Here is a 17,575-nt window from a genome sequence, read left to right as displayed (position 1 = left end):
CTTGGAGTTCTATGAAAGAATATTCAGGCTTCAGGGCTAATGACTGTACAGATACTCTGGAATATTTCATCACTTACAGCTAAGGCACCCTTGGGACTAGATTTATAGGTCTGGTCTGTTGGAAACTTGGAAATTACCCAGTGTGGTCCCCACCATCCATGACCAAAGGATATTAGAATATGGAAGGGATCTTGGATGTCACCTAAGTCATTGGTGTATCTGAACCTTTCTACTCTTTCTTTAATAAGTGGCTACCTTTACCTGATCATTACCCAGGGGAAGACAGTAATGTCTGGAGCCAGCTCTTTCCATTGCTCTTTATTCTCTGTCTCAGTTGAGACTTTGGGCTATCTGTTATAAAGCTTTATCATAGCAGTAGCTGACTATTACATGGGATATTTTGCCTGAACTACCCGGATGACTGGACAAGTCTACCAATTTGTATTGCTGTAGGAGATCTGCGTTTGAGAGGATAGCATTCCCTCATCATAAACACTTGAAAATAAGGCATCTTGGCCTCTGGTTGGAGGAAGTCAAGGGGTAGATTGTCCCACCTAAATCAACACAGCCAGGGGTTCTGGAGAGCTCTGGTGAACAGTGATGTCTATAGAGTCCAATTATCACTTTGTCTTCAAGGTCCTTTCTATAGGATTACCTCTTTCACTCTTTATTCCTCTTCTTCCTTCTTCAAACATTTATTAAGCACCTACTGTATGCCAGGCCCTGTGGTTAGGTGCTATGAATGAATAAGACACAATTCCTGCCCTCAAGAAGCTCCCTTCACAATTTTGTGAATATGAACATAGGCCACTGGTGTTCAATTGTATCACTTATTTATCTGATAAAATGGTAATAAAACTTGATCAAGAGATTCTTTTGGAACTTCCAGAATTAAGTTCAGGCCTACATTCTCATGCCAAATTCCACTCTGTAAAAGTCAGACTGCCTTAAGTGTCAGAGAACTTCGCTTGCAGCCCTTAAAGCAACTGAAGAATTTCCTCCCATCAGGCCCTGAGGAAAACTCCACAATGGGGCTGTGAGGGGCCTGTGGCCAAAAAGCTTTGAAGCCTCATTTTGGGGTTGGGGACAGTAATGATTAATGTCACGGCCTGCTCCTGGGCCAGCATTCTTTCCTCCCCTCAGCGGTGGGGGTGGGAGACTACCCTTGAAGTCCCCGTTAGTCCCCCTTAGTAAGCTCTTCAGGAAAAGGGTTTGATATTGGAGATTCCCTCAAAAGCTTGCTGCTCCCTTCACAGGTTTCTCCAGCTTAATCCCTCACTCTCAGGTTTCTCTTTGTCTGGGGCCAGCCTATCTCCACCACCGGGTGCTGCCTAGAGGTAGCTCCCTACCTCCACAGGCTGACTCCCAGCTCCACCCCCTACTCCCAGCTTCCCCTTCACCTCAGGGCCATTCCCCCATGCCTGCTGGGCCCTGAGCCCTGGTTCCAGCTCAATTTGGAAACACGTAAATATAATACATCTCTCCCTGCTGCTTCCCTCAACTGATGACCTGCCTCACCATTACAACTGACAGGCTCAGAGTGGGCTCAATGCACTTCCTGTCTGCATGGGTGGTCCTGGGGATCACGGGGAAGGAAGCTGACAGCTGAGAGTGGAGCCAGGGATCACTATGTCAGGCACACCAGAGGGAGTGGGCAGCTTTGGTTTCACTGCTCTCATTTTTGTTCAAAGCCCAAGACAAGGGTCTTTCTGGAATTGGGAGGTCCAACCTGTTGGGAAGGAAGGAAGAAATCTCCCTCTACCCCTATCCCTCCATGAAAGCCCAAGTTCCCATGGGTCCTGAGGAAAGTGTCTTGTGCAATGATCTGGAAAGGGGCTCTAGCCCCAGTTCCACTAATGGGTCTGTGGGGTGACCTTAGGCACCTTGCATCACTTCCTGTGCCTCTTGCCTTCAAGGTGCATTGTCTAGCTGGATGTATGAACTGGGATGCCAGCAATGGAAGTGTCCCAGGAGGTTACCTGGTCCAGTTTGCAACTCTTTATTCTTGTCAAGACACTCAGTGAAAAATGATTATGTGCATCATTCACTTCCATTGGGGTGGCCAGGTTTTGTGCATGCTGAAACTTCTCTTGCTCTCTCACTCAAAAATAATCTAGAAATACGAGGAAGTGAGGGTAACATTGACTCTGCTTTACCTTATATTTTTAAACTATATGATCAGTAGTAGCACCTAACTTGTGACCTATTCCACAGTTGGTTTTGACCACAAACCCGTGGGTCACATCTCTGCAAGGAAAAAATCGTCATCTGGTCTAATTCCCTGTCATGTCAAGGAGGAAAGTGAAGTGAAAGGAGAGATGATATGACATGCTCAGAGTCACACTTCTTGATAAAGGCAGAGCTGGATTCACACCCGCTTCTCACCTGACAGACACCCCGCGAAGATGGGAAGGAGAGAGGCTCCTTGCTCTGCCCTACAGTGATCATCTGAAGAGAAAAGGGGCTTCACTATGAAGACAGAGGTGCAGAGGAATCAGAAGCAGTGATAGGATTACTACCACCAAACCTTACTTGTCCGTAGGGATGGCAGAAACTATCGCCTCCAACAAGGTTTTGACATTTGTGGACTTCTCTTCTCTTCCCCCAGCAAGCTGTTTCCCAGGGCTGCTACCTACAAGCAGCATGGAAGGGTTCATATTACATCTTCTCTTATTTCCTTGGCTTACTCACTGGAAAGGAGTACATAATAGGCCTGAGCTGGGGGAGGGGAGAAGGCAGAAGCAAAGGGGAGGAGGGGGAGGGGGAGACAGGAAAGGGGGAGGCGGACAGAGAAAGAGAAACATGGATAACCCCCATTCTTGGGAATCCACCCATTGGATTACCAGCCCATTAGTACATGAGAACTGACTGCAGCTTTGCTGGAAGCGAGATGTTTCAGCCTAGATAAGAGAAAGGCGGAGCCAGAGAAGGGATACCCTCCTGTGTTCAGTCACTCCTTCACAGGGCTCTCTGGTGTGTTTTCAGGGCTAGTGCAGTGGTAGGGCCTGTCCCCAGGAAGTTAGTTACCAAGAGGTATCAGAGGCATTGCTGTCTTAGGAGGCAGTTTGTCTGAAATCCTGGGGTGGGAGTGGGGGAAGCTAAAATCCTGAGGCATGGGGGAGGAGGGAGGGGAGGGGAAGGGCAGGGAGGGAAGGGAAGGGGAGGGGCTTTGGGGAGGAGGTGACACCAGAATGAGAAGGCCCAGGGAGTCCCAGGGCAAGGTGGCTAGGGAAGGTCAGACACAAAAGGAGTGAAATGGAGACTATGGGTGAGAAATTGTCTGTTGAGGTCCATTTTGGCTGGACCAAGGATGTGTAAAGGGGCCTAGGATTAAATACATTGAAAGAATGTCCCACAGAGGCCTTGGTAAAGATACGGGAACCCTGGAAGTCTTTGAACAAAGGATGGTGAGACCAAGGCTAACGCTGGAAAGCATAAACAGGGCAGTAGCAAGATGGTGGTGGATGCAAAGGGCTGTGTTGAGGGTGTGCCAGGCAAAACATCAGGTGCAGGAGGTTCAGAGGCTGAGCAGAAGCAGCATCTTCCAGAGATATTCCAGAGGCAAGATCAAACCCCCTGGACAGAAGAGTGGAAGAACAGCGATGTTGCGATTTCTCAGCTTGGGGCCTGGAGGGCGGTGGAGCCCTCCCTGTGGTCGGAAACACAGGAACGGTCTCAGGAGCGGAGTTTCCAGGCAGAGGAGCGGGGAAATGTCTCCCTGGGGATGGATTCTCCTCCTGGCCTTGTCCAATGCCTCAAAACAAGCCTGAGGTGGTGGCTGGGAGGGGAGTTCCTCTTTTCAGGCCAGAGTTTGTTCAGCCTCAGTACATGGGTTCCAAAACCCAAAAAAGTTTGGTAAGCGGGCAATGACAGCCAGGAACAAAGAAGAGAACGGACAATTTTCTGTAACACACCTCTGCTCAGTCAAATGGAAGCTTTCAGGGCCTAGCCTCTCCGAAGAAAGCAAAGTTAGCTGCATTTTGTTTCGTTTTTGTTTTGTGACCACGGGGCCCTTGCTTGTAACTGCCTGCCCCCCTCTCTCTCTGCCGCTAGACCCTGAGGTCCTGAAGGGCCTGGGTCCCACTTGTCGCCCCTGCAGGCCTGGTGCCTGGCACAGGTCCTGACCCAGCAATGCCCTCGGGGATGGCCAGGATGAGGGCACTGCAGAGAGAGGACATGAAATCGGAGTTGAGCTTAAATATGAGTCTGAGGGACAGCATTCTACTCTGTCCACTTCCACTAATGACTTGGTCCCTGAAGGCAAAGGGGTAAATTAAAGCCAGAAGGGACTTTTCTCTGAGGGAAGCCATGATCATAAACGCGGTTCACTTTGGTCTTGGGAGATGAAAATTGTTGCATATAAAAAATATATCTAAATATGTCCACAGTGATGGGGTGCCTGGGTGGCTCAGTTGGCTGGGCGACTGCCTTCAGCTCAGGTCATGATCCTGGAGTCCCGGGATCGAGTCCCGCATCGGGCTCCCTGCTCGGCGGGGAGTCTGCTTCTCCCTCTGACCTTCCCCCCTCTCATGCTCTCTCTCATTCTCTCTCTCAAATAAATAAATAAAATCTTTTAAATAAATAAATATGTCCACAGTGAAAAGGGAGGCTAGCCCAACTATCATGGGATAGAAAGAAGTAAGGCCTCTATTTCTCTGTCACTGAAGGAAGGAAGCTAAAGTGCCATTCATTCAAGAAACATTTTATTGAGGGGAGCCTGGGTGGCGTAGTCAGTTAAGCTTCTAATTCTTGGTTTCGGCTCAGGTCATGATCTCAGGTTCATGAGATCCAGCTCTGCATCAGGCTCTATGTTCAGTGGGGAGTCTGCTTGAGATTCTCTCTCCCTCTCCCTCTGCCCCTCCTGCTCATGCTCTCTCTCTCTCTCAAATAAATAAATAAATCTTTAAAAAAGAAAGAAACCTTTTTATTTGGGTCTTACTACATTCCAGGAATTGTGCCAGTTGAGACTAGGGAGGAATAAGAGGGTCTCTGCCCTCAAACACTCACATTTTTTCCTCTACCAAAGCAGGTGTAGGAGACAAGAAGAACTGTCCATGGAAGAACCCAAAACTGCTTCCAAGAGACATGTCTGAGCCTGAGCAACTCAGCAAGAACTTGCTGCAGGCAGACAGACCAGCACAGGCAAATCCAGCCCTGGAAGCAGGAGATAAGCAGGTGCGTATTTGCAGAGCCAGCTCCTGGCTGACCTTGCAAGCTATGCCCTGCAGGGCATTTGAACTTTAACTTAAGGGAAGTCAGTAACGTTGAAGGATTTTATGTAGGAAAAAAAACACGCTCTGGACTGCATTTTAGAAAAGCCATTTTAAAAAGTGAGAAGGAAATGGGAAAGAGGGGGGGAAAAGAAGCAGGGGACAAGTTAGGATGCATCTGCAGTCACATAAAGGAGGTAAGCATTCTGGTTATAAAATAAATAAGCCATGGAGATGAAAAGTATAGAATGGGGAACACAGACAATAATAAAAAAGAAGATAGGGGCACCCGGGTGGCTCAGTTGGTTAAGTGTCTGCCTTCTGCTCAGGTCATGATCCCAGGGTCCTGGGATCGAGCCCCAGTTCAGGCTCCCTGGTCAGCAGGGAGTCTGCTTCTCCCTCTCCCTCTGCCCTTCCCCCTGTTCATGCTCTCTCTCTCTCAAATGAATAAGTAAACTCTTTTTTTTTAAAGATGTTATTTATTTATTTATTTGAGAGAGAGAGAATGAGAGAGAGCCCATGGGGGGGGGGAGGGTCAGAGGGAGAAGCAGACTCCCCGCCGAGCAGGGAGCCTGATGCGGGATGCGATCCAGGGACTCCAGGATCATGACCTGAGCCGAAGGCAGTCGCTTAACCAACTGAGCCACCCAGGCACCCAATAAGTAAACTCTTTTAAAGATTAACTAATTAATTAGAAAAAAGAAGAGGAAGAAGAAGAAAAGGAGGAACGGTGAGGGCTTAAGTGGGAATGCAAAATTCTTAGTAGAGACAAAACCAGTGAGGTAAGGAGCCATGAATAAAAAAGGTTCTGGATCATACTGAGCAGGCTTCTCCCCAGCTGGGGTTGATGCAAAGTCAGAGAGGAATCTTGGAGGAGAAGACAGGGTCTATGCCATTTCTGGGATGCTCCTTCAAATCTGCAATTTTAGGATGGTGTTGCAACCCTGGTCTCTGAGCAGACCTGTCTCCTGCATATCCATCCGCTGGGTGATGCTCACGGGTCTTGGTGGACACATCTATACAACGGGGGTTGGGCGGGGAGAGATAGCCCTTGGCCCTCCAAAGTCATCTGGCCTTCACTCCAAATGAATGAATATTTATGTTTGCAAGCACAATGCACCCCCCTTTCTATTAAAGTTTGACAGGATGTAAACTCATGACCAAGAAAAATGAGATTTCCTCTAATGATTATGTGAATGACAGAAGAAATTTGTCTTATCACCCACATTAAGGGCCTCAAAACTTGGGCTGTATTCAAGAAGCTGGAGGAAGGCTTGAAGGGGGATAATTGAATTCCTGAAGCAGGAAGACAATAGTGATTATTTTTTAGATGACTGGAGGAACAAAAGCTTGTGGGTTTTAGATAAACAGATGAAAAAGAGCCCATTTGAGATGCCAGACTGGACAAGTAGAGCCCTAAGGGCTTAGAGTTCTCTGAAAAGACAAACATCTTTAAGTGTTTACATCTAAGGCTTCTGAGTGGGATTCTTAGATTTGCTTTGGAGTCTGGTACCCTCCATCTATCAACATTACTGCCCAACCCTACACTCATGGGTTGGGAAGAAACTCCAGGGCTCGCTACACTGAGGGCTTCAGACTGTTGTTGTTGTTTTTTTAAAGATTTTATTTATTTATTCTTTTCTTTCTTTTCTCTTATTTTTCTTTCTTTCTTCTTTCTTTCTTTCTTTCTTTCTTTTTCTTCATTTCTTTCGTTCATTCTTTCCTTGAGAGAGAGAGTGCATGCATGAGTGAGCGGGGGCGGGGACGGAAGGGGCAAGGAGAGAGAGAGGGAATCTCAAGCTGACCCTCTGCTGAGCGTGGAGCCTGATGCAGGGCTCAATTTCACGACCCTGACATCACGACCTGAGTGGAAACCAAGAGTCAGACGCTTAACCGACTGAGCCAACCAGGCACCCTAGGCTTCAAACTGTTTTCAGTCAACTCCTAGATTAAAGGGAAAGAGATTGGACTCTTGATGAGAACAGCGGCAGTTCATATTCATGGAGAGCTTACATGTACCTAGCACTGGTTTTTAACTACTCTATATCCATGACCTACTTCTCGAAACCATTCCATAAGGTAGGTGCTATTATCGTCAAGTCTATTTTCTAGATGAGGAAATTGAGCCTGGCTGACTTTATGCATCAAGCCCAGAGTCATGTCACTAGCTGATGCAGGCTGGGGACTAGAAGCCTGGTGGTTGGACTCCAGAGCCTACCCTAACGCTCACTTAACCTACACTACTAGATGGAGTAATATTTGGTAAAGTTTAGTCTGCAGCCCAGACTTTGTACATGGGAGCAAATACTCCCTTCCAAGGTGAAGAGAATATTCCAGGACAAAAGGAATGAAAGGAATCTAACTCAGAAACATAGTTCTTGCACTTATATAAAATATGAAATAAAGTAGTCATGTCTCCGAAATGACTGACAGCTTAGCAAAATGGCCTAAAGAATTCTGGGAGTGAGTTTCTGTGGAACCCAGCTGGGAACACTCATGTGTGATTCAGGCTTCCTCCTCCACAGAAGACTGAATCAGTATCAATTGAATTGTTGACTGAATCAATATCATTCTGAACTGTTGACTCTGTCCTGGTCTCCAAACTTGTTCCTCCCCTTATGTGCTTAGTAAGTGTTTGATGAATGAAAGAATAAGTGAATGAGTCCATCTCTGTTTCTTCTTCCTTCCTTTGTCTTACTACCTCCTCTCTGTACTTGCTGCCTATTTCCTAAAGGGAAACACTGGCCAAGATTTTACAATTGCTCCTAATGGCCTGATACGAAACACAAACTTGTCTGATCTTCAGGGCCCACCATTAACCTACCAGATCTTCATCTAAACCCTCCCTACCCAAAATCCACCATTTGCTTTGGCAACACTTACTTGTGGCCAGGAGACTCTTTGACCTTGTGAGTCCTTTTCCTTGGAATGCTCTCCCTTATTCTTATCATTAATTAGTATGTAGACCCTCAAAACCAGAAGTGACCTTGGAGATCAAGTCCAACCTTCTACCTACAGCTGGAAATCTCTTCAAAACATCCTTGACCCACCATCAACGAAGCCCCACTTTGAAGATGATCCTTCATTTGCCACATAAAGTTGTTATTAAACACTTATTTCTGTTAAGAAACCTTCCCTCATTAATTAATAAATCATTCATTTACTCATTTGTTTATCAGACACAGTGAATATCTATTATGTACCAGGAAATGTGCTGGGTTATGGAGGACATGGAAATGAATAAACCATGATTCCTACACACTGGACTCTGATAGACTAGGTCTGCAGAAGAACAGATATGTGAGCAATATTAACATAATTGTGTAAGATACACTATCAGTGTGTGTACCATATGTAATGACGGGACAGAAACGCAAATAATTAGCAATTCCTCCCAGGAGGAATGGGGCTTGGTCTAGGAGGACATCACAGTGGAAACACTGAAAAGCTAAGTCTTAAAGGATGAGTCTGGGAATATTCAAATCAACAAGGTGGAATGAGGTGGCCACAGGCTGAGAATCCCAAGCTTACTGTACACTGATAATTCCTTCAGATCACATTACTTCAGGATACTAAATAATTTGTATTCACTGGAAGAGTATTTTGTACATCGCCTGGGGCTTGGTGAATTGGTCTAATCCTTTTAGAAAGCAATCTGGTAAAATAAATTGAGAACTTTACAATGGCCATACCTTTGATCTAGTAATCACATCTGTAGGACTCTACCTTGAGGAGTCAATATGAAGATAATATATATTAGATCAGTAAATTGGGGAAGAATTCGAAAATGAGCCTCCAATATGCTTCATTGGAAAAATCAGCAAATAAACTATGGTACATTTATTGGAGGGATCATTTATCATGCAGCTCTTAGTTCTGAATATTATATGACAACTTGGAAATACTTACTAACTGAAAAAAGAGCAACAAATGTGTGCATATGATTACAACTTTATTTTTAAATCATATACATAACAAAAAGGGTCTAAGAAGAAATGGTGCCAAAATGCTAATAAAAAATGGGCTGAAATGAGGTAAGTTTGGGAGATCTGCTCCCTTCTTTTCTCTATTTTCAAACTTCCTGTTACATGGTTGATTTGTTCCCTTATAGTCTGTAAAGAGTTTTGTGTGTGTGCGTTTTGTTTAACCTACAGAATGAATTTCACTCTCTACAAAATCGGGGTATGAACGTCTTCCAGAAGCCACTAAATCTAGTTCTTGGGTTTTTTTTTTTCCTCTTCCCATTACTTTGTAAAGTGCTCAAGTCTTACACATAGTGGATGTCCATCCAGTGATATGGTGGCTGACAAAGTACACATATATCCCTACACTCTGCTTTCCTGGTGCCTCAAGACCATTAAGAGAAACAGCAATACTTGACAACACAGCTTTTTTATGTGCTAGACATTCTTCTAAGCACTTCGCAGATACTAATTCATTAAATACAACAATCCCATGAGGTAGATATTATTATCATTAATTATTATTTTATTTATGTATTTATTTACAGCTAAAGCAAACTGAGACACATAAAAGTTAGCCACTTACCCAAAGCTGTCCAAATAGTTGGTCACAGAGCCAGATTTGAACCCAGGGGGTAAAGCTCTAGTGTCTCTGCTCTTAAGGCCTCAAAAGAGGAAGCTTTGGAATAGCCAGCTATCTGGACAGACAGGCAGGCAGGCCAGAAAAACCTACATGGATACCTCAGTGGTCGGGGAGGGGAACTGGGGTTGGAGGGCTGGGGGTTGGGAGACAGAGCCCAGGGATTTTTAACGTAAGCCACTTCCCCAGCAGAAACCTCAACTGCTGGCAGTAATTTCTGTCTGACAGGATGGCAGACACAGAGGAGTGGCATCCGGAGTATGCACGATCACCTCTGTGTAAATACCTGGTTCAGTGCCAGAGAGGGATCAGTGGTCAGTAGCACTTAGATAAAGATAAAAAGCATAAGGAGCTACATGTTTACCTTAACTGGGTCCTAGCCTATCGTTCCTGAAGCAGATATAAGGATTGTTCCTTCTCTGGTGAGTTTATTTAGATTACAAAGTACAGATTTTACCTGGAATTTTAGAACCCCAGAACTAGAACAGACCTTTTATAGCCATCTACTCTAGACCCTGTCCATCCCTCTACCCTTAACATACACATATTTGTATAAACAGAAGAGGAGAAATATCCATGAGAAATAACAAGCTTGGGACCTGGTGCACAGAGAGGCATCGGGAGCCCCCATTACAAGTGATGAACCAAAGGAGGAAGGAGCTATCATGCAAACACAATGATAGGTCCAATGACAAATTACCAAGTGATTCTTCTGATGGATCTGATTGATGATTCTCCACACATTCTAGATTGAGTAAATGTTGAGATGATGTGGCTGACCTCTTGGTCCTATGTTTTTAATTCATTAGTTCCAAATCTTGTGAATAAGCTTCTCAAATATCCACCCCAATAAAAGGTCAGGATTAGTCACAAGCAACCAAGAGCTTGAAGGTGGCTAATCTAAATTAGTACACATATAATGGAGAACTCATGGCTTTTAAACCACATGTGAAATGACTGTGTTCCACCAACTTATACTACATGCGCTCTTGCTTTCCAGCCCTAGCCAAGAATAGCAAGAGGTTCTGTAACTAGAAGTCTACCTCTCATCCCCTACACAAAACAACCCAACTTTTAAGAGAAAAGCTGACACTTTACCCAGCCCCACCTGAGTAGAGTGGTGGACTCTCCTATATTCTCCAAGTCAAAGATATAAGTATCCTTGGCCTGAGTGTCCTAGGATTACTTTACTCTTCCTTAATGGAACTTTCATTCTTAAATTTCCCTTTCACTATTTCCCTTTTATCAATGACAGAAACTATGGAAAGGGGCCTGAGCGACCAAACTTCTCATTTCATAGATGAGAGGAAGGCCAAGAAGAAGAGTGTATCACCCTAGTGTCAAGGTGGTAATAGAGTTGCTCTTGGTTCTCATTCCAGGGTTCCTTCTGCCCTACCCTCCTCACTTCCATGTGGCACTGAAGGTGACACTGTGTAGCCATGAAGCCCAAGAAGATGCAGAGACTGCCCCTGTCATTTCCCTAGCCCCTTTCCTTGCCCTCCATGCAGACCCCCCATGTGAACCTCCCCCAGGTGGAAGGAAAGATCATGTGATCTTACTCATCTCCATGTACTCTGGAGTCAGTCCAGTGTATGGCTCCAAGCTGTAGTCTAGGTCCCACTGCTCTGGATGCTTTGAGTGGGTAGAGTCAGTTTCTCCAGGTTCTGTCTCATCTTTCAGCTTCCGAAATAGTTTCTTTAGCTTCCTGGGAAAGAAATGGACCAGTCATCAAAAGCCTCTGGAGGATGGAGTTAGTTCTACAGACTGAAGGAGAAAAAAAAAAAAAAAACAACTAAGGCTTTTTGACACTAAAGTCATCTCTGCTCCAAGGACTGAGAGAGGGACACTAAAAAGACTACTTTTCTCTTTAAGACAACGTGAGGTTTTTTAACAGGATGATGAAAGGTCCCCCCCACAAAGGGTCTGGTTTCTTCAAACCCAAAGAAACTGAACTCTTCCTACTGTTTGAGAAGCAACAAGACAGTTGGCCCTTCTTGCCAAATGTTGAGACCATCCTATTGTATAACAGGTGATCTGTCCATCCTCTTCATGGGGAAGAGAGGATGTCTAGAAAATACTAGAAAGATGCTCTCCTCCCAGCTCAAACATTTTCAGGTCTTAATAACATAAACAGCATCATACTTCCATTAAAGCCAACCTAAATGTTGTCTACCACTCTTATGGGTTGAATTGAATCTCCCCAAGATTCATATGTTGAAAGGCTAACCCCAGATGTGACCTCATTTGGGGATAATAGGATTTTAAGAGGTAATTAAGATTAAGTGAGGTCATAAAACTGGGGTCCTAATCCAATAGGATTGGTAGTCTTATAAGAAAAGGAAGAGACAGTGATCTTTCTTTCTCCACTATGTGAGGGAGGACACAGTAAGAAGGTGGTTATCTGCAATCCAGGAAGGTGGCCCTCATTAGAAACCAAACTCTGCCAGTCCTTGATCTTGGACTTTCCAGCCTCCAAACTGTGAGAAATCAGTATCTGTTGTTTATGCCACACAGCCTATGATATTTTGTGATGGCAGCTCGAGTAGACTAAGTCAACCAAAATAAGAATGGTTTAAGTATTCTTAATCTGAGGATTAAGTGAAATGATGTTTATACAATCCTTAGCATAATATCTGGACACAGGAAACATTCAGTAGATAATAACTATTATTATTTTTAATATTAAATGCTAAAATATGCCTGAGGGTATAGTTTTTTCATACTTTCCATTGATACACCATCACAGAGAATGAAATCAGGTAAAGGAACAAGGTACCAGTTGTGTTGATCAATCTAGAAGAAAGTTTCTAGGAAATAGGAGGAGAATTAATAGCAGAACAGTCAGAATCATAGACTTCAAGAGTTAAAGGGACTTTGAAGTCCATGCTCCATCCAATGCAGGAATTCCTGCCACATTCCCCACATGGGATCATCTAACCTCTATGCAGCTATTTCCAGAAGACCGTTCTCAATATCATTTAGGTATGGCTTTCATTGTTAGGATATGCTCCTGACAGTGACTGGAAATCTAATGGTTCAAAATAATGTTTTGTTTTTTTATGTTATGTTAGTCACCATACAGTACATCATTAGTTTTTGATGTAGTGTTCCATGATTCATTGTTTGCATATAACACCCAGTGCTTCATGCAGTACGTGCCCGATCAGTGTCCTGTGTAATACCATTTGCCATCAAGAAGACATAGTGTAGTGGTGTAGTGTAGTGGGTAAAAGTCTGATCTTTGATGGCAGAAAATAATTGCTTAAAACCCAGGTTTACAACTCACCAGCTGTATTTTCTTGGACAGGCTATTAAAACTCCATAAGCTTTCATTGTATTATCTATGAGAAAATAAATATTAACTAGCCCAAAGGGGCAATTAAAGGAGATAATCTATGTAACATGCTTAACTTATGGCTTGGTACATTCTAAGAGCTCAATATATTTATCCTTGTCCCTGTCGTCACCACCACCAACCACCACCATCATCATCATCATCATCATCACCATCACAGAAGGATTTAAAGAATGAGATCCCACAGAAGCAGCAGTAAAATAAAGTATTTCATAATAAAAGAGCAAGCAATAATTCTGTGATAATAAGAAATTAAGAAAAACCTAGGTGGAGCCTAAAGATTCTGAAGCCAAATAGTGTGGACTGGTTGAGACCCTGTCTACAGGTCAAGACAGAAGGTGAGGTGAAGAAAAAATAATAAAGGAGAGAGAGAAGAAAAAAAAAAAAAGGAAAAGGAGAGAGGGAGTTAAGGATGGAGGAAGGGGGAGGTCCAGAATCAGAACTCAGACTGAGACTTTTCCTCCAGATGCCAGTAATCGGAAAACTTGGCCAAATCTTTAGTAAAGAATAGTCAGTGGTTTTAATTAAATATAGAAAATTGAGCACATTCCAGATGATATGATACTTTATGTGGAAAACCCAAAAGACTCCACCCCAAAACTGCTAGAACTCATACAGGAATTCAGTCAAGTGGCAGGATATAAAATCAATGCACAGAAGTCAGTGGCATTCCTATACACCAACAACAAGACAGAAGAAAGACAAATTAAGGAATCGATCCCATTTACAATTGCACCCAAAACCGTAAGATACCTAGGAATAAATCTAACCAAAGAGACAAAGGATCTGTACTCAGAAAACTTTAAAATACTCATGAAAGAAATTGAGGAAGACACAAAGAATTGGAAAAACGTTCCATGCTCATGGATTGGAAGAACAAATATTGTGAAGATGTCAATGCTACCTAGAGCAATCTACACATTCAATACAATCCCCATCAAAATACCATCCACTTTTTTCAAAGAAATGGAACAAATAATCCTAAAATTTGTATGGAACCAGAAAAGACCCCGCATAGCCAGAGGAATGTTGAAAAAGAAAAGCAAAGCCGGCGGCATCACAATCCCAGACTTCCAGCTCTATTACAAAGCTGTCATCATCAAGACAGCATGGTACTGGCACAAAAACAGACACATAGATCAATGGAACAGAATAGAGAGCCCTCAACTCTATGGTCAACTCATCTTTGACAAAGCAGGAAAGAATGTCCAATGGAACAAAGACAGTCTCTTCAACAAATGGTGTTGGGAAAATTGGATAGCCACATGCAGAAGAATGAAACTGGACCATTTCCTTACACCACACACAAAAATAGACTCCAAATGGTTGAAAGACCTCAATGTGAGACAGGAGTCCATCAAAACCCTAAAGGAGAACACAGGCAGCAACCTCTTTGACCTCAGCCGAAGCAACTTCTTCCTAGAAACATCGCCAAAGGCAAGGAAAGCAAGGGCAAAAATGAACTATTGGGACTTCATCAAGATTAAAAGCTTTTGCAAAGCAAAGGAAACAGTCAACAAAACCAAAAGACAACTGACAGAATGGGAGAAGATATTTGCAAATGACATATCAGATAAAGGGCTAGTATCCAAAATCTATAAAGAAATCATCAAACTCAACACCCAAAGAACAAAGAATCCAATCAAGAAATGGGCAGAAGACATGAACAGACATTTTTCCAAAGAAGACATCCAAATGGCCAACAGACACATGAAAAAGTGCTCAATATCACTCGGCATCAGGGAAATCCAAATCAAAACCTAATGAGATACCACCTCACACCAGTCAGAATGGCTAAAATTAACAAGTCAGGAAACGACAGATGTTGGCAGGGATGCGGAGAAAGGGGAACCCTCCTACACTGTTGGTGGGAATGCGAGCTGGTGCAGCCACTCTGGAAAACTGTATGGAGGTTCCTCAAAAAGTTGAAAATAGAGCTACCATATGATCCAGCAATTGCACTACTGGGTATTTACCCCAAAGATACAAATGTAGGGATCCGAAGGGGTACATGCACCCCAATGTTTATAGCAGCAATGTCCACAATAGCCAAACTGTGGAAAGAGCCAAGATGTCCATCAACAGATGAATGGATAAAGAAGATGTGGTAGATATATATACAATGGAATATTATGCAGCCATCAAAAGGAATGAGATCTTGCCATTTGCAACGACGTGGATGGAACTGAAGGGTATTATGTTGAGTGAAATAAGTCAAACAGAGAAAGACATGTATCATATGATCTCACTGATATGAGGAATTCTTAATTGCAGGAAACAAACTGAGGGTTGCTGGAGTGGGGGGTGGGGTGGGAGGGATGGGGTGACTGGGTGATAGACACTGGGGAAGGTATGTGCTCTGGTAAGCGCTGTGAATTGTGCAAGACTGTTGAATCTCAGATCTGTACCTCTGAAACAAATAATGCAATATATGTTAAGAAAAAAAGAAGAAGAAGAAGAAGGTAGCGGGAGGGGAAGAATGAAGCGGGGGAAATCGGAGGGGTAGACAAACCATGAGAGACGATGGACTCTGAAAAACAAACTGAGGGTTCTAGAGGGGAGGGGGGTGGGAGGATGGGTTAGCCTGGTGGTGGGTATTGAGGAGGGCACATTCTGCATGGAGCACTGGGTGTTATGCACAAACAATGAATCAGGGAACACTTCATCTAAAACTAATGATGTAATGTATGGGGATTAATATAAGAATAAAAAAATAATTAAAAAAAAAAAAGAAAAGAAAATGGAGCACATTCCATTTTTGAAATGCTACTAAAATGACAGTAAACGAATTTTAAAATGTCAAAACAAGGTTAAAGAGTTAAACAGTAGGCCCTAGTGTCTCTGTCCACCCATATTGCCCAGGTGACTGACTACCATTTTCCCAATACCAGCAGGAGTAAAAAGTTTATTCAAAGGAAAAAATGAACTGGGGAAATTCTAGATCTGCAATAAATCCAATAAAATGATAGGAAGTTAAAGAATCAATAAACTCTCAGAAAAAAATAGAAAAGACAAATAAATGGACAATAGGAAAGAAAAAATAAGAAAATTAACCAGTCTAGCAACTCCAGCATTTAATCAGAAAGAGAAGACAAAAGAAAATGGTGAAGAAAGTATAAGGAAATACAAGAAAATGTCTCAGAGCTGAAAGATATGCATTTTCGGATTGGAAGGACCCACTCAGCATAACGATAAGGAAAAGGACTTCCACCAAAGCCCATCATCATGAGATTTCACCACTCTAGGAATAATGAACAGGATTCTAAAAGCTTCCATGTCCAGAGAGACAGATACTCTAAAAATTATTTGGAAACAAAAAAAGAAATTCTCAACATCAGCCCTTGGCACTAGAAAATACTAGAAAAATCTATTAATATTGAGAAGGCAAACTGATTTTTAGCAAGGGATTTTATACCCAACCAAATTATACATCAAGTGCAAAGGCAGAATAAAGAAATGTAAACCATGCAAGGTTTTACAAAAGATATCCTTCTACGCATCTACCCTCGTGAAGTTCTTGGAGGATGAATTTCACCAACCAAGGATATAAAACAAGAAAGGAAACAGTGGAATCCAACAAACAAGAAATCCATCAGAACAAGGAAGTGCTGGATCTAACTGGGATTGGTAGCTATGTAGAAGGTTTAGTGAACAAACAGTTTTGGTTTGAACAAGAGAATAAAGATTCCCAGAGGATGGTCTCCAGGAGAAAACATGACTTCTGATGTGTTTAATGAGGTGATCTATCTGGGAAAGTGGACACTTAAACAAGTGCTACCAATAATGTGTAAAGAGTATTATGAAGGGAGAAATTTAGGTAATAATGAAAACAGAAAACAGAAAACTAACCTGACCTAAATCAGGGAAAGTTTTCCCCGAGGAAGAGATGTGTAAACCAACTAAATGATGAAAGATGACAGAAGTATGGGAAAGAGGGAGAAGTTATGTTCTAGGCAGAGGAGATTATCTGTGCAATGGCCCAAGGCAAATATGAGAATGGCTCAGAGAAGGGACGGAAAGGAGTTCAAAATGCTCAGAGCAGAGAGTAGGACAGAAAAAATGAGGAAAGAGAAGAGTGAAAAGGTAGTGCAAGTTCACAGCATGAAGGCCTTGTCGGCCATCTTAGGCAGTGGCTGAGGTGAGAGATTATGGCCCCAGAGTCCATGGTAACCACAGTGGACATGAGGACAGACTGAGACAGGCTCAGGAAGCAGAGTTAAGAAGCTGGTGGTGACCCGTATGAGGGAAAGAAAGCAGAATAAGGAACTAAAGACCATTCTAGGGTCTTCAGGCATGGGTGTGGATGGTGGTACAGTTTGCTAAGACAGGAACACTAAAGAAGAGGCCATTTTGATGAAGGGGTGGGGGAGGAATGGTTGAGGCAGAGGATCCCACATGACAACTAAGT

General features: G+C 43.2%; 1 protein-coding gene across 3 annotated transcripts in view; it reads right to left on the bottom strand.

The window, feature by feature from the left end:
- ANO2 (anoctamin 2) overlaps nt 1-17,575 on the bottom strand; it is a 324,700-nt gene that overhangs the window by 24,718 nt on the left and 282,407 nt on the right. For all 3 annotated transcript variants that reach the window (XM_021690626.1, XM_044915480.1, XM_021690625.1), the window contains one exon: nt 11,372-11,517. In XM_021690626.1, coding sequence (XP_021546301.1) covers nt 11,372-11,517 — 146 coding nt within the window. The remainder of the gene's footprint in view (nt 1-11,371; nt 11,518-17,575) is intronic.

This window comes from Neomonachus schauinslandi, chromosome 5 (assembly GCF_002201575.2).
Source record: "Neomonachus schauinslandi chromosome 5, ASM220157v2, whole genome shotgun sequence".
NCBI classification, from domain to species: Eukaryota; Metazoa; Chordata; class Mammalia; order Carnivora; family Phocidae; genus Neomonachus; species Neomonachus schauinslandi.
The sequence above is the reverse complement of the archived record's forward strand: the minus strand, read 5'-3'. Positions and strand labels throughout refer to the sequence as shown.